The 24,758-nt window shown below is 42.6% G+C and overlaps 1 protein-coding gene across 5 annotated transcripts in view; it reads right to left on the minus strand.

Moving 5' to 3' along the window:
• Positions 1-24,758, minus strand: part of pmfbp1 (polyamine modulated factor 1 binding protein 1) — a 267,939-nt gene that overhangs the window by 199,446 nt on the left and 43,735 nt on the right. For all 5 annotated transcript variants that reach the window (XM_031830907.1, XM_031830908.1, XM_031830909.1 and 2 more), the window contains exon 5: positions 4,788-4,899. In XM_031830907.1, the coding sequence (XP_031686767.1) occupies positions 4,788-4,899 (112 nt within the window). The remainder of the gene's footprint in view (positions 1-4,787; positions 4,900-24,758) is intronic.

Below are 24,758 nucleotides of genomic sequence, written 5' to 3' on the forward strand. Positions count from 1 at the left end.
CCTGCCTGCCTGTCTGTCTGCCTGCCTGCAGAGGATTGTGTGCAGGGCCGGGGCTTGATGAGGTAGTACAGCTGAATGATATACAGTGGCGGCCACGGGGCGAGAGCTCTCCATTAGTTACGGGGTCCCTGTAATGCTCCGGCTCCAGTACATTATTTTCAAATGCATCAGTCAGCGTAGTGCAGCACAGATAAATTCTAAGGCCTCAGATCTGTAATGCATACCCTCACCGCTGCTATATTACGCTGCAGGTTAGGAGGGCAGGGAGAGAGGGGGGGTAGAAATGTCATTTATTTTTCACTGCGGCCAGTATTCCTCCCATTAGCTTCAAACGTGAGATAAGTTATGGCCTTTAACGAGCGCCTTTAGCCGCCAGAGCACGCTGCACACAAGGCGGTGGCCAGAGGGAGCGGGCTGGAGAGGCGGAGGGGGGAAGGAGAGGACGGGACTGGCAGGCAGCAGGGCCCAGATGACCCACCATGATGCCCTCCTGTCCTTGAGGTCACAACACAATACACACCCACACCAGATGAATCATTTAACTATACGCACATACACACAAACCTCTCAAGGTTGTCCACCTCCATATAAACATAACTAGCAATTTGACCAGCCAGCATATATCTGCATATCAAAACAGGATGCTGTCAGAGACAATGAATGGTAGTCTGTAGTGAGAGACTAATAATAACCCAAAAGGTCTATACAGCTTCAGTAAAGCCCTGTTAAAAGAAGACCCAGTGAATAGGAGTTCACCCAGGGGAAGCAACCCAGCGTATCTCCCATTCACATTGCTCGTTGAAGCAGTGCACGAGGACTCGGCCCATCTCAACCACTCTGAGATATTTACCTCTGCCACTCAAATGTTAAGGCTGGCTGTGGTGTAGTCCTGCTGACCTTTTAAACAGCTCTGGGTTGACTTCTTGTGTTGTATAGAGCAGTGGGCTGTGTGGGGGAGGGGTCGGCCTGGTGGGCTGGAGTGGGCCGGCGGTTCAGGAACCTGACAGATGGAATCAGAGCGCTGAGAGCTCCCACGTACTGCAGCTCTCTGCTCGTCTCTCCAGTAGACATAAGCAGTTACACAGAGAAATGTACAAATGTGTGTGTGCATTAATGAATGTACTGTTATTGATAGTTCTCTGAGCTTCTCCAAAAGGGCAGTTTCTCACTAGTTCTAACCACAGCTGAGCATATTACATGGTATGTGTGATGTACGGTTGAAGAATCCCACAACACAGAATGTCCCTTACCTAATTCTGGTCCAATAACCACTTAGATACTGATGACATAGTGCTCAGATCCAGAGTCATTTAAAAAGTTCAATTAGTTGAGCTAATCCCATTTGTCTCTGAACGGAGGGGGTTGTAGTAAAAAGACAGATCTATAAAGATTCCTCTGAATTCAGCCTTTTCTCTTTTCCATTAAAAGGAGCAGTCTGGAGTTGAAGCAGCCAATCCCTCAGCATACATCTTAGTGTAAATGATTGACAAGTCGTGACCAATTTGCCTTGCACTTTTAAGCCCTCCTCTTAGTTTGGGTGGGAGTGTTTGTAAGTACGCCCAATCAATAGCCTCTCTAAAGCCTTGCCATCGTCTGCCGCCTTCCGTCTAAACTCTGAGCCCAGTCAATCTATCACACGCCAATTAAGACTTTTATCCAAATTACCAGGACCCTTTTGCAAATTCTATAACAAACACCATCATGGTCTAATCACTAGAAGTTATGCAATATGAAGATGAGGATCATTTATATGAATACTTCTCTGCCTGTCAATTCGAATAAAACAGGCTCACGTATCATCTAACTGAAGTCTATTCGATACGTTGTACAATGGAAATAATGCAAGGTTGGCTTGTAACCTTCTCAGAACATTATATTGACAATATGTTCAGAGAATGTACTCAACATAATACAGTGCCTTTAGAAAGTATTCATACCCCTTGACTTATTCCGCATGTTGTTGTGTTACAGCCTGAATTTAGATTTTTTTTAAATTCACCCATCTACAGACAATACCTCATAATGACAAAGTGAAAACATGTTTTTAGAAATGTTTCCAAATGTATTGAAAATTAAATACAGAAATATCTCATTTACATTAGGATTCACACCTCTGAGTCAATACTTTGTAGAAGCACCTTTGACAGCGATTACAGCTGTGAGTCTTTCTGGGTAAGTCTCTAAGAGCTTTCCACATCTGGAATGTGCAACATCTGCCTATTATTCTTTTCCAAATGGTTATTGACCATTGGTAGACAACCATTTTCAGGTCTTGCTGTAGATTCAAGTAGATTTAAGATTTAAGTCAAAACTGTAACTCGGCCACTCTGGAACATTAACGGTCTTCTTGGTGAGCCACTACATTGTAGATTTGGCAATTTTAGGTTATTGTCCTGCTGGAAGGTGAATTAATCTCCAATCCAAAGTTAAATCTAGAATTGGCTTCCTATTTCGCAACAAAGCATCCTTCACTCATGCTGCCAAACATACCCTTGTAAAACTGACCATCCTACCAATCCTCGACTTTGGCGATGTCATTTACAAAATAGCCTCCAATACCCTACTCAACAAATTGGATGCAGTCTATCACAGTGCAATCCGTTTTATCACCAAAGCCCCATATACTACCCACCATTGTGACCTGTACGCTCTCGTTGGCTGGCCCTCGCTTCATACTCGTCGCCAAACCCACTGGCTCCATGTCATCTACAAGACCCTGCTAGGTAAAGTCCCCCCTTATCTCAGCTCGCTGGTCACCATAGCATCTCCCACCTGTAGCACACGCTCCAGCAGGTATATCTCTCTAGTCACCCCCAAAACAAATTCTTTCTTTGGCCGCCTCTCCTTCCAGTTCTCTGCTGCCAATGACTGGAACGAACTACAAAAATCTCTGAAACTGGAAACACTTATCTCCCTCACTAGCTTTAAGCACCAACTGTCAGAGCAGCTCACAGATTACTGCACCTGTACATAGCCCACCTATAATTTAGCCCAAACAACTACCTCTTTCCCAACTGTATTTAATTTTAATTAATTTTTTTATTTTGCTCCTTTGCACCCCATTATTTTTATTTCTACTTTGCACATTCTTCCATTGCAAAACTACCATTCCAGTATTTTACTTGCTATATTGTATTTACTTTGCCATCATGGCCTTTTTTGCCTTTACCTCCCTTCTCACCTCATTTGCTCACATTGTATATAGACTTGTTTATACTGCATTATTGACTGTATGTTTGTTTTTACTCCATGTGTAACTCTGTGTCGTTTTATCTGTCAAACTGCTTTGCTTTATCTTGGCCAGGTCGCAATTGTAAATGAGAACTTGTTCTCAACTTGCCTACCTGGTTAAATAAAGGTAAATAAAAATAAACATCTCCCAGCGTCTGGTGGAAAGCAGACTGAACCAGGTTTTCCTCTAAGATTTTGCTGTGCTTAGCTCCATTCCATTTCTTTTTTATCCTGAAAAACTCCCCAGTCCTTAATTAATGATTACAAGCATACCCATAACATTATACAGCCACCATTATGCTTGAAAATATGCAGAGTGGTACCGTGTTGTATTGGTAATGTGTTGTATTGGACTTGCCCCCAAACATAACACTTTCTATATGTGGGGTACAGAGGTGAGGTAGTCATTCATAAATCATGTTAAACTCTATTAGTGAACAGTCCATGCAACTTATTATGGGACTTGTTAAGCACATTTTTACTCCTGAACTTATTTATGCTTGCCATAACAAAGGGGTTGACAACTTACTGACTCAAGACATTTCAGATTTTCACTTTTTATAAATGTTTTTACATTTCGGAATACATAATTCCACTTTGACATTATGGGGTATTATGTGTGTAGGCCAGTCAGAAAAAAAATCTAAATGTAATCCATTTTAAATACAGGTGGTGACCTAGTTATGGCATAGGTCTTCTCATGACATGGCAATGGGGGTGGGAGTTAGGACAGATGTGGGGGAGGGGTAAGTTACAAGACCAGGTGAAGCAGACTAACCCTAACCACCATCCCATCCCCTCCTTCCACACCACCCTCTGTCCCCCAGCTGCCCGCAGGCTAAATGAGAGAACATGACCATTCTGGGCACAACCGTCAAGTTGCCTAATCTCTCGCCACATCATGTGCCAGCTCTGTTTACCACACAAAAAAACACACCAGGCCTATAATGCCAATGAATTATGAAGGAAGTACAAGACACTCTTAATTACCCGAACCCCCCCCCCCCCCCCCCCCCCCCGGTGTGAATAATTCAACTTTCTGCTTACACTACTTTAGTGGAGATTGCATGCAGTAGTTAACATAACAGAGTGCCGGGTTCCCCCAGGGGTGGTGTGTGTTTCAGGCCCACACTCATTAGAGATGTGTGTATGTGTGTTTGTGTGTGTGTGGGTATCCAACCACTCTACTCTGGTAGGTGGTGCATGCAAAATGCAGCCAGTGGACGTGTTCACCCCCTGGCACTTTTTGTCTCTGGTTCGTCAAGCGTGAGAGGTCTGGGATACGTACTGTGCTCCGAGAGGGGTCCAGTGCAGTCAAGTAGAAGACACACACACACACAGAATGAGAGATGGGGTACATCTATGTAAAATTTGGTGGAAAATATAATTGGCCTTTCTTCGGTCAATCTGACAGCATGAATAGTGGGCATTAACTTGGTCTCCATAGTACACAACTAGTAGGAGTCAGTAGTCTACCGCTCCTTGCAGTAACGGCCAGTTCCTCTGATGTTGTTTCAAACAGTGAATGGAGCTGAGTGGAGGTGCAGGATACTTACTTTAACCTGGGCTTCCTGCTGAGATAGACAGGCCTCTTTGAGCTGCTGAAGTATAGCATCCTGGGTAGACAGGTGTGTCTGCGCATCCCTGTAATGGTCTGCCATTTCTCCACTGTGAATACAAATACAAGTAAAAAATGAGTTGAAAACAAAGTAAATCTGTAAAAAGTTGTTTATGCAATCAGAATCAGGATTGTAGCTACAATCAATTTCACCCTCAATTAGCATATAATATGCTAACAATAAACCTACACAGCGCAGAGAAAATCTGATTATCAAGAGGCATTTATTGTCATAATCTTTTGGGATCTTATAGTCCCTCACGGAGTGACATTCACTGGGCCACGTGGGTCGTACTGGGGTACGGATGTAAAAATCCCACAAAATCTGCTGTTGGCGCCCATTCAAATTAGACCCAGAGTTGCCTTCTTAAATCTGGTTCATTCTCTTAAATTACTGTTTTCCCATTCGCTGGGAATGTTGTTTGAAATGTCTGAGACAACATACTTTGGTGATATCGTTATCAACCTACTGCATACCCCTTAAAAATATGCATTTTCATCTCTAGCATTCACTGGTTGAAGTTGAAGTAACTTTTGAATGTAATGGAGTTGACTGGTGAATATGACAAGAATACAGTGCCTTCAGAAAGTATTCATACCTCTTGACTTATTCCACATTATGTCGTGTTACAGCCTGAATTCAAAATGGTTTCAATATATTTGTTTCTCGCCCATCTACACACAATACCCCATAACGACAAAGTGAAAATATATTTTTAGACATTTTTGCTAATTTATTGAAAATTGAATACAGAAAAATATAAGTACTTCTGGGTAAGTCTCTAAGAGCTTTGCACACCTTGGGCCTCATTTATCAATTATTTGTGGGCACAAGTTTGTACGTATACCATACGTTGGATCATTTCCACGTGAAGTGTGAGATTTATCAATATGAACGTTTGCTTGAGAGTGTGCGTAAATGTACATGACTATGCGTATGCACAGTGCCAAATAATGGAATAAGTGAATTGCTTGTCAAGTGTAGCCTAGTGAATGGGAAAAATATACTGCTCGTTGTCAGGCTCAAAAAGCCTCAAAGTTCCCCAGTGGCCACCAATCTTTCAACCCTTGTATTGGTCAGCCAGTTGTGTGCTTTGGTGTGTGTGTTCCCAAACAAGGACCAGTTGCGTTCTGAGGCGGATGAAGATGATGGGATTTGGAGGATGATAGAGGCAACAGGGGAAAGAGCCTCAGATATGAGATATGTTGGCACGACTGCAAAATTGCATCTCCATCCCAAAGCCCTTGCTTGGAAGTATACTTCGCCAGACTGCCAAGAACATTATCCAGATCCAGGCCAAGGTGGCGAGACACGGTAGTGATGACACCATAGGCCTTGTTGATCTCTGCACTAGACAGGATGCTCTTGCCAGCATACTTGGGGTCCAACATGTACACTGTGGCGTGTATGGGCTTCAGGCAGAAGTCTTCACGCTTTTTGATCTATTTCAGAACTGCAGTTTCCTCTGCTTGGAGCTATGGTGAAGTGGGCAGGGCAGTACAGATTTCTTCCCTTACATCTGCAAGCAGAGTCTGAACATCAGACAGGATGGCATTGTTTCCCTCAATCCGTGCAATGGCTACTGCTATAGGTTTCATGCTGCTTACCACTCTCTCACAAAATACATCATCCAGGATAATCCTCTTGATGGGACTGTCCATATCGGCAGACTGTGATATGGGCATTTCTTGGAGAGACTCCTTCCCCTCCAGGAGACTGTCAAACATGACAACACCACCCCAACAGGTGTTACTGGGCAGCTTCCATGTGGTGCTCTTATTCTTCTCACTTTGCTTGGTGAGGTAGATTGCTGCTATAACTTGATGACCCTTCACATACCTAACCATTTCCTTGGCTCTCTTGTAGAGTGTATCCATTGTTTTCAGTGCCAAGATGTCCTTGAGGAGAAGATTCAATGCATGAGCAGCACAGCCAATGGGTGTAATGTGAGGGTAGGACTCCTCCACTTTAGAATAAGCAGCCTTCATGTTCGCAGCATTGTCTGTCACCAGTGCAAATACCTTCTGTGGTCCAAGGTCATTGATGACTGACTTCAGCTCATCTGCAATGTAGAGACCGGTGTGTCTGTTGTCCCTTGTGTCTGTGCTCTTCTAGAATACTGGTTGAGGGGTGGAGATGATGTAGTTAATTATTCCTTGCCCATGAACATTCGACCACCAATCAGAGATGATTGCAATACAGTCTGCTTTCTTTATGATTTGCTTGACCTTCACTTGAACTTTGCATCCAGCAAATGAGTGGATAAAGCATATCTGGTTGGAGGGGTGTATGCTGGGCAAAGAACATTCAGTAATCTCTTCCAATACACATTGCCTGTGAGCATCAGAGGTGAACCAGTTGCATACACAGCTCGAGCAAGACATTCATCAGCATTTCTCTGACTACATTCCTCCATTGCATCAAAAACTTCTGATTCCAGGAGGACCATGAGCTGTTGCTATCGATAAGGTGTCTGATTCATCATTTTCACCTCTAATAGAAGTCAGAGGTTGCTTGTTGTGAGCGCTGAGGGAACTTTATGCACGTGGCCAGATTATTCTGCATCTTTGTTGCATTCTTCACATATGATTTGGCATAGTATTTGCAAATGTACACAGCTTTTCCTTCTACATTAGAAGGAAATGTCTCCACATATCAGATTGTCCTGTAAAGATTAGAAAAAAATGATAAAAAATCTAACAACAAATACAATTCCATGTAGATAAATAGTTAAGCAGTTAGATTAAACAACTCCTTTGTAAGATAAATGTTTTAAAATGAGACATGTATGAAACAGGTGAATTAACACTCCTCAGTTAGCAGGCTCAAGCAAGCTAAAACCTACATGTTAGCAAAAGCTTACTAGCAGAAATTGTTAACAAGTTAAAAAATGATTTAAACACACTTTTCTATAGGCTACTATTTACTAGTTAACAAAAAATAATGTATTTCATATTAAATATATTCACCCCACCCAGTATTGTGATCAAAACTTACCAGAAAGCATGTAGTCCTTGGCTCAGACAGTGTAGTAGTGTGGGCTCAATAGCATCTTATTAGTGTGCAAAATCTTGAGAATCAGCTGTACATGTGATGGAAGAGTGCACTGTACATGTGATGGAAGAATGCACTGTGCATGTAGAGGATTGCAATTCCATTGAATTGAGGATAGTTTAACCAAAATATGCCACAAGACCTAGAATTGCCTTATATGTATCCCACAAAAGAGGTTCACTGTTATAAGCTAACTTTTATGATGAATTTAAGCAAAATTCCAGGGCTTAACTTCCCATTAAAAATTTCCAGAAAATTTCCTGAAATTTACAGGAAAGTTTGAAACCCTTTCGAATGCTAATTTTTCTATTTCATTGTATTTCAATTGTGAATGCATGCAACACATCTTGACAGGCTATACTGTCCTACCAAGCGAAAAGGCAGAAACTGCTCATAGCGTGGAACTGAGAAAAATTGCTTTTATTTACCTTGGTTTCACAGTATTTTTATGCAGTTACTACTAACATGACCTCCATTGTCTCCAAAACACAATACAATAGAGGCAGGATACTTATCCACATGATTAAGAATGTATTTAATGTAGCAAAAATTACATGAACTAATATTCAACCAAATGAGCAGTTACTGCCTTTTTGCTTGGTAGGGGAGCATAGGCCTATCACATAATATGACCACATCAGTTACTGCCTTTTTGCTTGGTAGAGGAGCATAGGCCTATCACATAATATGACCACATCAGTTACTGCCTTTTTGCTTGGTAGGGGAGCATAGGCCTATCACATAATATGACCACATCAGTTACTGCCTTTTTGCTTGGTAGGGGAGCATAGGCCTATCACATAATATGACCACATCAGTTACTGCCTTTTTGCTTGGTAGGGGAGCATAGGCCTATCACATAATATGACCACATCAGTTACTGCCTTTTTGCTTGGTAGGGGAGCATAGGCCTATCACATAATATGACCACATCAGTTGCTGCCTTTTTGCTTGGTAGGGGAGCATAGGCCTATCACATAATATGACCACATCAGTTACTGCCTTTTTGCTTGGTAGGGGAGCATAGGCCTATCACATAATATGACCACATCAGTTACTGCCTTTTTGCTTGGTAGGGGAGCATAGGCCTATCACATAATATGACCACATCAGTTACTGCCTTTTTGCTTGGTAGGGGAGCATAGGCCTATCACATAATATGACCACATCAGTTACTGCCTTTTTGCTTGGTAGGGGAGCATAGGCCTATCACATAATATGACCACATCAGTTACTGCCTTTTTGCTTGGTAGGGGAGCATAGGCCTATCACATAATATGACCACATCAGTTACTGCCTTTTTGCTTGGTAGGGGAGCATAGGCCTATCACATAATATGACCACATCAGTTACTGCCTTTTTGCTTGGTAGGGGAGCATAGGCCTATCACATAATATGACCACATCAGTTACTGCCTTTTTGCTTGGTAGGGGAGCATAGGCCTATCACATAATATGACCACATCAGTTACTGCCTTTTTGCTTGGTAGGGGAGCATAGGCCTATCACATAATATGACCACATCAGTTACTGCCTTTTTGCTTGGTAGGGGAGCATAGGCCTATCACATAATATGACCACATCAGTTACTGCCTTTTTGCTTGGTAGGGGAGCATAGGCCTATCACATAATATGACCACATCAGTTACTGCCTTTTTGCTTGGTAGGGGAGCATAGGCCTATCACATAATATGACCACATCAGTTACTGCCTTTTTGCTTGGTAGGGGAGCATAGGCCTATCACATAATATGACCACATCAGTGCTTTTGTTAAAATAATATTCCATATAAAGGACAGTAATTTGTTCAATTAAAGGCAAATGTGAAAGTGAAACAATTGTTGAAATACTATAAAAGACTGAGATAATGGGAAATGGAATGAGAGATGGCTGACCTTGATCTTTTGGAAGATTTGGCACACGCAGCATTTCACAGAGAATGCGTTTTTAGAGACAGGTGGGACTTTTTTGCAGAAAGTACGGATTGGATCATTAGATATTTTTTCCCAAAACCAATCAACTAGGATTTTTGGAAAGATTTAATACCGGCTTTAGAAATGCAAACACATGCCATATCAGATATCAGCTGATGTACGAAGGGCTATATAAATAAATTTGATTTGATTTGATGCCATTCCGGTGCACATCAAAGTGCTATCCACCCTCTGTTTTCTCAGCGGGAGCCAATCGGCATCTCTGATCCCTCGATGAGCCAATGTTTTGGATGCAATCATCAGCAAAACAAACTGTACCATACAATTTCCATACACCATCGCATGGATGGCTTATTGGTGAGTGTTGCCTACTCATTTGAAGCATTGCTTGGCATTGCTAAAGAAACTTGAATTGTCCTAATGGTCCTGCCTTTGTAGCTATGTTTCACATGTCAAGCCACACTTGAGTGAGCCAACCTCTCGCTCAGTGTCAACCTCTGACACTAGCACCTCTATGTCAGTCTCAGAAATTGTTGTTTTTTTCATCGCTTTTTTTTGGTTGTATTTCATGGTACTTTGTATATTCTCCACAGGCTTTAAAGGGTTGATTTTGACCACATACTGTTAAATAGGGTTGTTTCGAGATGCAAATAGCCACGGTCGTGCACAAGCATGGAGGCTGAGAACAACTGGTATTTATCAATGATTATCTCCTCGCAGTGTGTGTACGACGCTCGTAAGTAAAAATTTTGAATAGTTTTTATGCATTATTGATAAATGAGGCCCCAGGATTATACAATATTTGCCCATTATTCTTTTTTACATTCTTCAAGCTCTGTCAAGTTGATTGTCCTTTTCAAGTTGATTTAAGTAAAAACTGTAACTAGGCCACTCAGGAACATTCAATGTCATCTTGGTAAGCAATTTCTGTGTAGATTTGGCCTTGTGTTTTAGGTTATTGCCCTGCTGAAAGGTGAATTCGTCTCCCCGTGTCTGAACAAGGTTTTCATCTAGGATTTTGCCTGTGCTTAGCTCTATTTCATTTATTTTTATCCTAAAAACTCCCTAGTCCTTAATGATTACAAGCATACCCATAAAATGATGCAGCCACAACCATGCTTGAAAATATGAGAGTGGTTACTCAGTGCCCCAAACATAATGCTTTGTACTCAGGACAAAAAGTTAATTTCTTGGCCACATTTTTTGCAGTATTACTTAAGTGTCTTGTTGCAAACAGGATGCATGTTTTGGAATATTTTTTTATTCTGTACAGGCTTCCTTCTTTTCACTCCGGCATTTAGGTTAGTATTGTGGAGTAACTACAATGTTGTTGATCCATCATCAGTTTTCTCATATCACAACCATTAAACTTTGTAACTGTTTAAAAATCAGGACTCATGATGAAATCCCTGAGCAGTTTCCTTCCTCTCCGACAACTGAGTTAGGAAGGACGCCTGTATCTTTGTAGTGACTGTGTGTATTGATACACAATTCCAAAGTGTAATTAATAACTACACCATGCTCAAAGGGATATTAATATGTTGTCTTTCCTATTAACCTCTTAATGGCACACATACACAATCCATGTCTCAATTGTCTCAAGGCTTAAAAATCCTTCTTTAACCCGACTTTTCCCCTTCAACTACACTGACTGAAGTGGATTTAATAGGTGACATCAATAAGGGATCATAGCTTTCACTAGTGGTGTAACGGACCGTAGTTGATCCGTGATCCTTACGGATCACCCCCCCACGGTTCGGCACACATGTGAACCGCAGATCAATTGCAAAGTTTAACCATCATAGTGTGAAATACCGTTACTTTATAAAGTCATAATTCCCTAAATCTGGATGCAGAGTTGCAGTGAAAAGATAAAAACAAGACAGATGCTGTGTTTTACTCTGAAGCCTGAAGGTTGATGGGATGATTTTTTTAAAAGCAGTTGAATCAATCCTGGATGGTCGCGTAGCAAAAAGCAAAGAAGAAGAAAAGAGCAGTGAGGAGCTGAAGAACTGGAAAAGCCTCCCGCTTCATTTAAGTCTCATGTATTGGAGCATTTTGGCTTCCCTGTCAAATATGATGACGGAAGAAGGGTAGTGGACAACACCGTTACTGTGTGTAGGTATTATGCCACAAGAAAGCCGTATGATCATGGAAATACATTCAGCATGGCCACACATTTAAAGCATCATCACCCTGGTGAAAATATAAAAATTGTCAACGAATTATCCAAGGCATCCTCAGTTGCCCTCGCCACAGACAGGTAATGGAAAGCTACGTGACTGTGACTGCTCACTACACCAGAGATGGGAGATGTGAAGTCCGGTGCTACAGACACGCCCCCTCTATGAGAGTTGCACAGGCACACATCTGGTGCAGGTACTGCTAGGAGCAGTAGCAGAGTGGACGCTAGAGAGGCCCAATAGCAATAACCCAATCACCACAGATAATGCCAAGAAACAAGTAAATGCAGTGATAGAGGCTGGACTGGGGCCACAGATAGCTTTCTTTGCACGTGTGATCAATTTAGAATCTCAGTGAACCAGATGGACCGCCTCCTTGGGAGGATCAGGAAGGTGGTTTCCTTTTTCCACCGAAGCACAACAGCCGCTCATCTGCTTAAGACCAAGCAAGAAATGTTACAGCTACCAACCCACAAGCTCATACACAATGTCACAACAAGATAGCACTCCAACATATCATGTGGAGTTCCATCTTGAGCAGCAGACAGCTGTATACTCTGCACTGACAGACAAGACCCTGAAAAAAAATAAAGACATCGTCACCTTGTCTGATGATGGCGTGAAAGTGGCAGAGGAGGTCCTCCAGGTGCTCAAACCCCTCAAAACGGTTACAACCCTATTGAGCTCTGAAACTGCACCGTCTGTGTCCATGATCCTACCTCTGAAAACAAGGATTCGACAATCCAAGGCCCCAAGTGAGGAAGACAGCACCATCCCTAGAGATGTCAAGGCTGCAATTAGAGAGGACCTGAATCCCAGGTACCCCCCTGATGTACAGGACTACCTTCATAGATGTACTGCACTGGATCCAAGGGTCAAGTCCCTGTCTGTTCAAGTCCCTATCTGTTCAAGTCCCTGTCTCACCTAGACTCTGCCCTACGCCGGAGGACATACAGTGATTTTACCACTGAGACTGTGGCCACTGAAGAGGTAAAATAAAAAATAAGAGTGAATTACTTAAATAATAAATATAGTCTAATCTTAGTCTATGCCAGTGCTATTAGAATCATCCATTTATTTTGAATAATAATGGATTTTATTAAATGTTATTGCCACAATTATAGTTCTATGAAATATGAAAATATATAATTAGTTAGTTTAATAGATCAAGTCATTTCTTTTTGTGGGGTCAAGCCACAGAGCCGACAGGAGCAGACTCAGAGGAATCTCCTCCTCAAAATAATTTGGCCATGAAGGAGTTTTTCGGGGAGACCTTTGCGAGTAAGGACACAGGCAAGACGTTTGCCAACACCATCAAAGAGGAGGTGGCATCCTACAAGGCAGCAAGCGGCATTCCAGTGGATGGTGATCCACTGGCATGGTGGAAAAACAATGGAAAAACATCTTGCCATGTACAGCTCCCTGGCTGTGCTTGGCACTTGATTTCCTAGCGAGAGGGTGTTCTCCACGGCAGGGGACATAGTGACTGTAAAAGAGGTCTCCCCTCTCCCCAGACAATGTAGACATCCTCATCTTTTAGAAAAGTAATGTGAAGTTATAAGCTCAGGTCTGCTTTTCTTTATTTTTTTACTTTTTTGATGATGTGGAAACGGACATTTCTTTCATTCACTATTGTTCAAAGGAAGAAGGTATCATGCCTCATATTGCACTTTAATTGATCAATTGAGTATTGAATATTTTATTTTAAGATTTTTTTATTTATTGAAAAGTTCCTTGCTTTAAGTGTTCTTTAAGTAATAAATGGAAAGCAACGTTATATTTGACTCCGAAAATGATCTGATCCGTGACTTATGATCCGAGCCGAGAATTATGTGATCCATTGCACCACTAGCTTTCATCTAGTCAATCTGTCATGGAATGAGCCGGTGTTCCTAATGTTTTGTACACTCAGTGTATAGGTCACGTTCTGACCTTAATTCTTTTGTTGTGTCTTTGTTTTAGTATGGTCAGGGCGTGAGTTGGGTGGGTTGTCTATGTTAGTTTTTCTATGATTTGCTATTTCTGTGTTTGGCCTGGTATGGTTCTCAATCAGAGGCAGCTGTCAATCATTGTCCCTGATTGAGAACCATATTTAGGGAGCCTGTTTTCTATTGTGTTTCGTGGGTGATTGTTTTCTGTTGTGTGTCTGCACCATCCATAACTGTTTTCGGTCGTTTCTCTTTGGTATTTTTGTTATTTCCGTGTTCATTTGAATAAATATGGACACATGCCACGCTGCACCTTGGTCCTCCTCTTCTCCTTCATACGACGACCGTTACAGTATATCATTCACAACATTTGGATGGGAGATGTAATCCAGTCCATCTATGTGTGTCGTATTTGCTTGAAATCAGGCTCGCCTGCACTGCTTTCATTGGGGAAAGATTGCTTCCGTCCCATGCTCCTCCCCTGCCCACTTGCGTGAATTTAGTTGAAAACGTAACTTTGTAGAGGGAACCTACTCTAAAAATGGTTTAGAAATAGAAACATTTGTTCAAATCAGTGTTCTACCTAAATTCAGGCCCTGACAACTGATGAGATTCAGATAGACGTTGAAAAAGATATTGGATAGTTTTAGAGGAAAACTGACCTTGAGATTATAAAAAATATCAATCATGATAACATTGGGTGATGAAGGCCAATAGAAAGCTCAATTGAAATACAGTTCTCTCTTGCATGTAACCCTGAAGTTTCAAGTGTCTTTAAACCTTGAAAAACCAGATGGAACTTTGCTAGCTACCTGGCTAAGAGGAAGTGTCAAGAGGACTGTAGAGTGAAACCAGAGATGCATTTTACAGCCATCACTCTCTAACCTCCTCCTTTCACAGCAGCAGGCCTTACTACAGAGCTGAATGAGGTCGGGTGGGATATTCACTCTGGGCTTTTGTTCACCATGTTAACCGGAGACCTGCAGGAGTCCTTTACCCGGCCTAGCCGATCCGTGCCCTTATCAAGTACAATGGCTAAGAGTGTCTAACTGGCTGCTTCAAATGAGAAATGGAACTCGCCAAGGCCTCGGATCCTATCAGCACATCAACCTCCTACATCAAGCATCCGGGTGGCTGGAAGAATGATGACCGGGTATTGTCGTTTTACAGTGAGGGTTTATATATACACATGTATATAAATATAAAGTCAACTCAGAAAGCTGTGTGTGCAGAAGAGAGAGAGGGGAAAGAGAGGGAGAGGAGGGGAAGGAGATAGAATGAGAACACATCAGTCAGGGATAAGACACATGATGAGTGGGCCGGCCTCAAATAGGTAAACAAATCAATCATGTGTGATAAGTGTGGGCTTTATCAGGGCTGGGCAAGGCCAGACTAAAGCGTCCCTGTGAAGCCCATGGCGGAATACTGTAACACAAGGCTGCTGTTACACAGGCCTCCACACACAGTGCTGCTCAGGTTAATGATAGTCTGGCTGATTCCAAGCCAGGCATTTATATTAACTCTATAAACCAGGCTAGGACCACTGAAACACAATGTACTCATGGACATGGAAAGGATCTGGATGATCCCACCATTATACAACAGCAAAGACTATTGTATTCCCCATCAAAGAGTCCTACACAGCAGATGAGAGTGGTGGTTGTTTACCAGGAATGAAGGGAAATTATATCATTAGAGAGAGAGTGCAGCCTGGCTGTCTTTGTGCCGTGTGCTTTTACATGGACTGCTCCATCATTCATGGATGGGCCCATTTGTGTCTGTGTGATTTCAGGTGCTGTTACTCAGTGAGCTAAAACCTTCATGCCGTTACAGCAAGATTGCCACTTTTATGAGAGAACATGTTGTGTTGAAATAAATGCTCGGCCTCTGATATGTACCTCAGGGTCAAAGAGCGCAATGAATGTGAAGGGGATTTTCAATAGGGCAGCAATCTAGCCGCACTTCCCATTCATACGCCTCCATTAAAAAAGATCCACACTGGAGTGTCTCTTCCAACAGCGTCTCCATTTTCCCTTCAATCACCCAGCTCCAGTGTCTGTCTCTTTTCCCCATTTCTTGAGACAGGTTTATTGTTGAACACTCACCATGCAACACTTGACATTATAAATCTATTATGGAAAAACTATAAGGGAATGTAATTACATTGTACCAGGTATGTGAGTACAGAAGTAAAAAATTGAACCAATTTTTTGTTTTGTTTTCCAAGATAAATACAAAATGATGATTGCTAAAACGGAAGGCTAATTCCACCCTACAAAAGGCTCATTAAGTCCACCACTTATTCATAATCACAGGGGAAATGTATTATGGCTTATTCTTAAGGAAATCTTAAAGAAAACATTGAAGGAGAAGTTCAGAAACAAGACAGTCATAAGAAGAGCAGAAAGGAGATTGAGAATGTGACAGGGAGAAGAAAACATTCTGTTTATGTCTTGTGAGAGACAGCTCTTACACAATGAAATATACACTGGCTATACCAAACATTAGGAACAACTTCCTGATATTTAGTTGCACCCCCCCTTTTGCCCTCAGAAAAGCCTCAATTTGTCGGGATATTCCTCTACAAGTTGTCAAAAGCATTTCACAGGGATGCTGGCCCATGTTGACTCCAATGCTTCTCTCAGTTGTATCAAGTAGGGTGGATGTCCTTTGGGTGGTGGACCATTCTTGATACACATGGGATACTTTTGAGTGTGGAAAAACCCAGCAGCGTTGCAGTTCTTGACACAACCCGGTGCACCTGGCTCCTACTACCATACTCCATTCAAAGGCACTTACATATTTTGACTTGCCCATTCTCCCTCTGAATGGCACACAATCCATGTCACAATTGTCTCAAGGCTTAAAAAGAATAATTTAACAGGTCTCCTCCCCTTCATCTACACTGATTGAAGTGGATTTAACAAGTGACATCAATAAGGAATCATAGCTTTCACCTGGATTCACCTGATCAGTCTATGTCATCGACTTACAGTTGAAGTCAGAAGTTTACATACACCTTAGCCAAATACACTGCTCAAAAAAATAAAGGGAACACTAAAATAACACATCCTAGATCTGAATGAATGAAATATTCTTATTAAATACTTTTTTCTTTAGATAGTTAAATGTACTGACAACAAAATCACACAAAAATGATCAATGGAAATCAAATGTATCACACAAATTTGTGTGTGGCCTCCACGTGCCTGTATGACCTCCCTACAACGCCTGGGCATGCTCCTGATGAGGCAACTCCTGACTAGCCAACTCCTGGACAGTCTGTGGTGGTAGATGGAGCGAGACATGATGTCCCAGATGTGCTCAATTGGATTCAGGTCTGGGGAACGTGTGGGCCAGTCCATAGCATCAATGCCTTCCTCTTGCAGGAACTGCTGACAAACTCCAGCCACATGAGGTCTCGCATTGTCTTGCATTAGAAGGAACCCAGGAGGAACCCAGGGCCAACCGCACCAGCATATGGTCTCACAAGGGGTCTGAGGATCTCATCTCGGTACCTAATGGCAGTCAGGCTACCTCTGGCGAGCACATGGAGGGCTGTGCGGCCCGCCCAAAGAAATGCCACCCCACACCATGACTGACCCACCGCCAAACCGGTCATGCTGGAGGATGTTGCAGGCAGCAGAACGTTCTCCACGGCGTCTCCAGACTGTCACGTCTGTCACATGTGCTCAGTGTGAACCTGCTTTCATCTGTGAAGAGCACAGGGCGCGAGTGGCGAATTTGCCAATCTTGGTGTTCTCTGGCAAATGCCAAACGTCCTGCACGGTGTTGGGCTGTAAGCACAACCCCCACCTGTGGACGTCGGGCCCTCATGGAGTCTGTTTCTGACCGTTTGAGCAGACACATGCACATTTGTGGCCTGCTGGAGGTCATTTTGCAGGGCTCTGGCAGTGCTCCTCCTGCTCCTCCTTGCACAAAGACAGAGGTAGCGGTCCTGCTGCTGGGTTGTTGCCCTCCTATGGCCTCCTCCACGTCTCCTGATGTACTGGCCTGTCTCCTGGTAGCGCCTCCATGCTCTGGACACTACGCTGACAGACACAGCAAACCTTCTTGCCACAGCCCGCATTGATGTCCCATCCCCATCCTGGATGAGCTGCACTACCTGAGCCACTTGTGTGGGTTGTAGACTCCGTCTCATGCTACCACTAGAGTGAAAGCACCGCCAGCATTCAAAAGTGACCAAAACATCAGCCAGGAAGCATAGGAACTGAGAAGTGGTCTGTGGTCCCCACCTGCAGAACCAATCCTTATTGGGGGTGTCTTGCTAATTGCCTATAATTTCCACCTGTTGTCTATTCCATATGCACAACAGCATGTGAAATGTATTGTCAATCAGTGTTGCTTCCTACGTGGACAGTTTGATTTCACAGAAGTGTGATTGACTTGGAGTTACATTGTGTTGTTTAAGTGTTCCCTTTATTTTTTTGAGCAGTGTACATTCAAACTCAGTTTTTCACAATTCCTGACATTTAATCCCAGTAAAAATTCCCTGTCTTAGGTCAGTTAGGATCACCACCACCATTTTGGCCCATTCCTCCTGACAGAGCTGGTGTAACTGAGTCAGGTTTGTAAACCTCCTTGCTCGCACACACCTTTTCCGTTCTGCCCACACATTTTCTATAGGATTGAGGTCAGGGCTTTGTGATGGCCACTCCAATACCTTGACTTTGTTGTCCTTAAGCCATTTGCACACAACTTTGGAAGTATGCCTGGGGTCATTGTCCATTTGGAAGACCCATTTGCAAACAAGCTTTAACTACCTGACTGATGTCTTGAAATGTTGCTTCAATATATCCACATAATTTTCGTTCCACATGATGCCATCAATTTTGTGAAGTGCACCAGTCCCTCCTGCAGCAAAGCACCCCCACAACATGATGCTGCCACCCCAGTGCCACCCCCATTCTTCATTGTTTGGATGGTGTTCTTCAGCTTGCAAGCCTCCCCCTTTTACCTCCAAACATAACGATGGTCATTATGGCCAAACAGTTCTATTTTTGTTTCATCAGACCAGAGGACATTTCTCCAAAAAGTACGATCTTTGTCCCCATGTGCAGTTGCAAACCGTAGTCTGGCTTTGTTACGGCGGTTTTGGAGCAGTGGCTTCTTCCTTGCTGAGTGACCATTCAGGTTATGTTGATACTGGACTCGTTTTACTGTGGATATAGATACTTTGTACCTGTTTCCTCCAGCATCTTCACAAGGTCCTTTGCTGCTGTTCTGGGATTGATTTGCACTTTTCGCACCAAAACACGTTAATCTCTAGGAGACAGAATATGTCTCCTTCCTGAGTGTTATGATCGCTGCGTGGTCCCATGGTGTTTATACATGCGTACTATTGTTTGTACAGAAGAACGTGGTACCTTCAGGCGTTTGGAAATTGCTACCAAGGATGAACCAGACTTGTGGTCTCCAATGTGTTTTCTGAGATTTTGGCTGATTTCTTTAGATTTTCCCATGATGTCAAGCAAAGAGGCACTGAGTTTGAAGGTAGGCCTTGAAATATATCCACAGGTACACCTCCAATTGACTCAGATTATGTCAATTAGCCTATCAGAAGCTTCTAAAGCCATGACATAATTTTCTGGAATTTTCCAAGCTGTTCAAAAGGCACAATCAACTTAGTATATGTAAACTTCTGACCCACTGGAATTGTGATACATTGAATTAATTATAAATTAAATCATCTTTCTGTAAACAATTGTTGGAAAAATGACTTGTGTCATGCACAAAGTAGATGTCCTAACCGACTTGCCAAAACTATAGTTTGTTATCAAGAAATGTGTGGAGTGGTTGAAAAACGAGTTTTAATGCCTCCAACCTAAGTGTATGTAAACTTCAGACTTCAACTCTTTACAGTATTAAGCTCTTGAAACTCATGTATGTCTCCAACACAGAGTTCAAACATTCATCAGACACCTTAACAAAGAGCATCACCAGCCTGAACACCCACTTGTGGCCAAGACAGTCATTATTGTTCCATTCACAGAACTAGAGGCCAGAGATAACATGCTGATTGACTGAGGGTATCAAATAACATGGCTTCTATACTGAAGAGAAATCTAATTAACTCAACAAATTAACTGATGGCATAACACTCTAACAGCCCATCTGAAGTGCTCAATGGCTCTACTCATCTTACGAGGAGCTATACTCATATATTCATTAGCATGTTCATTTAAACTGCCGTTACTGCAGTAGTGCAGACACTGAGCCCCACTAACTAAACACTAACTACAACCTCTTGCATAGTCAATACTATGAAAGAGGTATTGAGACTGACACATAACCATATAATGTCTTCCTGCTTAAATGAGTCACCAGAAGAGGCACTGTATGTGTCTGTGTACTGGCAAAGGGCTCAAACACACATCCTTATCACAAGGAAAACAGAAGCCATCGTGGTAAATAATGCTTTGGTCATTTATTTTTTCTAACACACCTCTTTGATACAACATTGTGCACGTAAGTAGTGCAATAACAGCATTTAAAACATTCAAACTTGAAAACATGATGAACACCACTGAACCATTCACAGTTAATTAGGCCTACTCCTTATTGGAATTGTGGGAGTCTGAATGCTGTATACATTGATATGCTGCATCACAATACTGCTGGTTAGGATACTGTGATATTTTCTCCTACGTTTTTCAGAATAGAATTACAGCTCAAAACTATTTTGGGGTTTCAACAGGAAGTGTCTATTCAACTAGCCAAAGTAAACATCTGCTGTTTGTATTATGCAGTTACCAGGGTTTAGGATTTTATTTGTATACCTATTATTTGTATTTTATTTAACTTTATTTAACCAGGAAGGGCTCATTGAGATTTGAAATCTATTTTTCAAAAGCGTCCTGGCCAAGATAGGCAGCACCAAGTCATTACACAATTAGACAGACGACATGAAAAACTATAGGCACTATAGTATAACAAAATTATAAAACAGCAAATTAAGAACATTGACAGGTCAGGGAATCAGCCTCAATCGGGACAAGTTCTGTTGCAAAAGCAGCAGCTACTCTCCCTGGAGTCCACACAAAAGCACAAAACATGACATAATACAGAACCTTAATAGACAACAATAGCTTAAGGACAGAACTACATACATTTTAAATATACTAGCAAGCACAAAACCTAAGCAAACTGCAATCATACATTACTTTGTCTCTCTTTGGTCCGTTCGTGCATTGTTATTCGTATCATCAAGTGTGGCTTATGAAATAGTTGAGAAACTTGGTGATCAAGACTTCCAAACACACAGTTTGAATCTAAAGCAAAGGTGGGCCTATTTCCGAAACAAAGTATCCTTTTGGAAGCCCAATGTCATGTCTTTTCGTTTCTGTCTCTCTCCCATTTCCCTTTAAATGCAGTTTTATTTGCTTTCCCAAATGCCCTGATATTCTTTTTTCAGACTGTGGATATATACAAGTGGCAATGGCAGGCCACTCAGCTGTCCTGTACAGACCTCCAACAGAACTTCAAACCAAAGTTAAATCAGATTTTAAATTGCTTTTCTTTGGCTTTTTCAGAGAATGAAATGAAATTCTATTCCTGTTTGATGAGAGCACAAGAAGTGTGGAGGTATTTTCAGGGCTTTAAATCTCCTTTCTCACTTATGCCAGAATAGCTCCACACGTCAGTTCAACACATAAGAGCAATAATTTCACTGACAGGGGCCAGGTGAAAGTAATGTGCCACATAAAATAATGAGCCAGTCACATAGGCTACAGTACATTAGATTTTTTTTTTATAAAATAAAATAGGGCAACTAAACTGTGAACTAACAATTGCTGGTCTCGTTAGAGAAAATGAGGGCGAAATGGATTTAAAAAACACAGACCTAGTCATATTTGACATTGCTAATTTAGCCAATGACTACTACTCTGCGTTTGTATTGTCAATTATAGTCTCAATTGCACTTTGCGATTTAACTACATGAACACTTGGGGAATGTAAGGGAAAAAAAAAAAAACACTGCAAATGCCATTTGTTATACATTGCTCTTGATGACCTGCAGCTGATATTCATAGCACGTGCGTTGGTGTGAATATTCAACATTTCATTGAGAATCTCATTATCATGCATGTGAATAATGAAAGGTCTGAGCGGCATAATTAAGCCAGCAGTTAAACGCTAATTCCTGATATAATTGCGATTGCAAAAATAACACATACGTACACACAGAAAATCTTTCCAATCACACTGCGCCAATATACACAAAACAAACAAATGTGAATCAGAAACGATAATTGAGAGCAGCGATGAATTAAATGGATACGGATAATGATCACGGCGCTCTAATTAACAGTGGCTGTAGCAGGATCCGAAGGCTGTAAGTACAGTATAGCCTAGCGAGTGACAGTCCAAGCCCGAGCCATGGGCACACACAGCACGGATACAGAAGCAAAGCCAATATTCCCATGGAAGAATCTTCTGTCCATCCAGTACTGAGATCTGATCACTGCAATAGAGAATCCTGCAATGCCTGGAGTCAAGGTGACACACCCTGTGTGAGTGTTTGAGCTGTATACCAGAAAGCCATCACACACACACACACACAGCGGTGCCCGCATCATCTCTGAACTCTACAATGCTTAGCTGCTACCAGGAAAGCAGAGAGGAGTAGGCAGCAGATGCCCCTGGGCTCAGTGGGAGGCGGGCACACTGGTCCTGTGTGTGACGGGGGGGTTCTGTCCTGGCACACATACACACAGCATCCCCAGCTGCCATCCATCCGTGTGTGGGACACATACAAAGAGAGGAAAAGCCACCAGGTCGCCAGCAAGAAGACGAGGACAAAAAAAAAAAAGAGGTCTGGAGGCCCTGAGGAGAAATGTATTTTTCAAACAGAGCGAAACCTTCCAAAGTTTGTCTCTCTATACCCAACACCGTAGTGCAGAAGTGGGCGTGTTTTTCTCCAACGCATGTCGTCTGTGGCTTTCGGTCTCTTCAACAATGTGGTATTGTCACTTCAGACATTAGCCACAGATCAAGTATGCAAAACAGGCTGGTGATTACAATAACCCAGGGTGAGGAAAAAAACAGGGACAGAAGGCTGAGGAGGAAAAGGCTCAAATAAAACAGTCGTGGTTCAGATCAGACAACATGGATGCTTCCGGGTTTTCTCCTAGTTCTGGTCCGGGTTGTAGCAGTGCAGAGGTGAGGAGGACTTGGCTGGGCTGGGTTGACATGTTGCAGCCCTGGGTACTGGAAGCTGTGTGGAGGGGAGCCGACACACATGCCTTCAGATGCAGCCTCTCCCTCTTCTCTCCTCTCCATCCCGGCCGGCGCTGTTCTGTCTTCTTCAGACTGACTCCTGAAGAAACCCTCCAGATGAGGATTAGCTACCAGCTCCAGTGACAGGCAGAAATCTCAAGTCCAAAAGCTGGCATCAAAGAAAGCCAGAAGAGGCAGGACCATATTCTCTCGCAAAGACAAAACAAAAGTCAAAAAGCACAGGGGCTTCCCATCACCCGGCCCACATTAGTGTCCTTTAATTTATTATAGAAAATGTGCTTCTGCTACTGTTCCTTTGTAAAGGGGGTTTATGTGCCCCTCTCACCATGTCTTCCATCACACCAACTCTCCCCTCCCCTTCCTTAGCCTGCCTCCTTATCCCCCATCAGTCTGCCAGCCATGGTACACACAGCCACCAACCCTTTTGTGAGAATAGAGTGTGTGCTTGTTTTGTATGGGTATGGTGTGTGTGAGACTGTATGTGTCTGTGCCAGCCTGGAGAGGAGGGGAGAAGAGAGGGTGTAGAACAAAAATATCCTCTTTGTAAGTTATGGGAACACTGAGACAGATGCAGGAGCTCATAAATTATACGCTCCATTTGCATATTCCTGGCGTAAGACATTATGCAAATAGCATTTAATTTGCATAATGGATGCCTCTTGTTGCCTCAGTTGCCTCATGCTCCTTTTTATTTAATAATGGGGGAAAAACTAAAGGGTGTGAAAGAGGAGAGAATAGCGTGATTCAGCCCTGTGGAGTGGTGTGCCAGCGCCCCGTCTCACCATCCTATCGCAGCCTCCCCAAAACACCAGCGCCAGACGGAGCCGCTGCGAGGGATCTCGCCGCCCCACCAAAAGACAGAACAGGGAGATTGCAGGGAAAAGAGTCAACACTAAGAACGTCAGCAATTAAACAGCTTACGACCAGACCCATATCAAATCTAAACACAGGCAGGGAGAGAGGGGAATGATAGACTAAAGGAGCAAGCCTACTGTCTATCCTGAGGCACCTGGTAACCTGGCTGTGTGTGTGTGTGCGTGAGAGAGAGAGAGAGAGAGAGAGAGAGAGAGAGTGTTGCTGTGTCTTAATGAGTCTGTTCTACCTCGACTATTAATGCGAGCAGCAGCCTGGCTAATTAACGGCACTTGGCAGACCCCTTTCAGAGGGAGGGGGGCATATTATTTAATAATTAAAACCCGCTCTGTCTCTCATTTTTAACCTCATCAGCTCCGTTCAGAACGACCAGAAAAAAATAAAAGACAGAAAGCGGTGTGGCCAAGATAATTACCTAATCAAATATGACAGATGTAGCTAATTCAGGCTAATTCTCAGCGAGGTTCCCCGAAACCGCTAACGACAAGAGAGAAAAGATAATTACCGCACGGTACATAAGGAGCGCTATTAGAAAAACGACCAAAAACATGGCAATTTATTTACAACTTTGATTCGTTCTCCATTTAATCCTCGAAGTTCGTTTAAAAAAATGGGAAAAAGCAAAACAGATGGTCATAGAAAAGAGTGGAAAGGCAAGACAGGACAGGAGAGTTGG

The sequence above is a fragment of the Oncorhynchus kisutch genome, linkage group LG8, assembly GCF_002021735.2.
Source record: "Oncorhynchus kisutch isolate 150728-3 linkage group LG8, Okis_V2, whole genome shotgun sequence".
Lineage (NCBI taxonomy): Eukaryota > Metazoa > Chordata > Actinopteri > Salmoniformes > Salmonidae > Oncorhynchus > Oncorhynchus kisutch.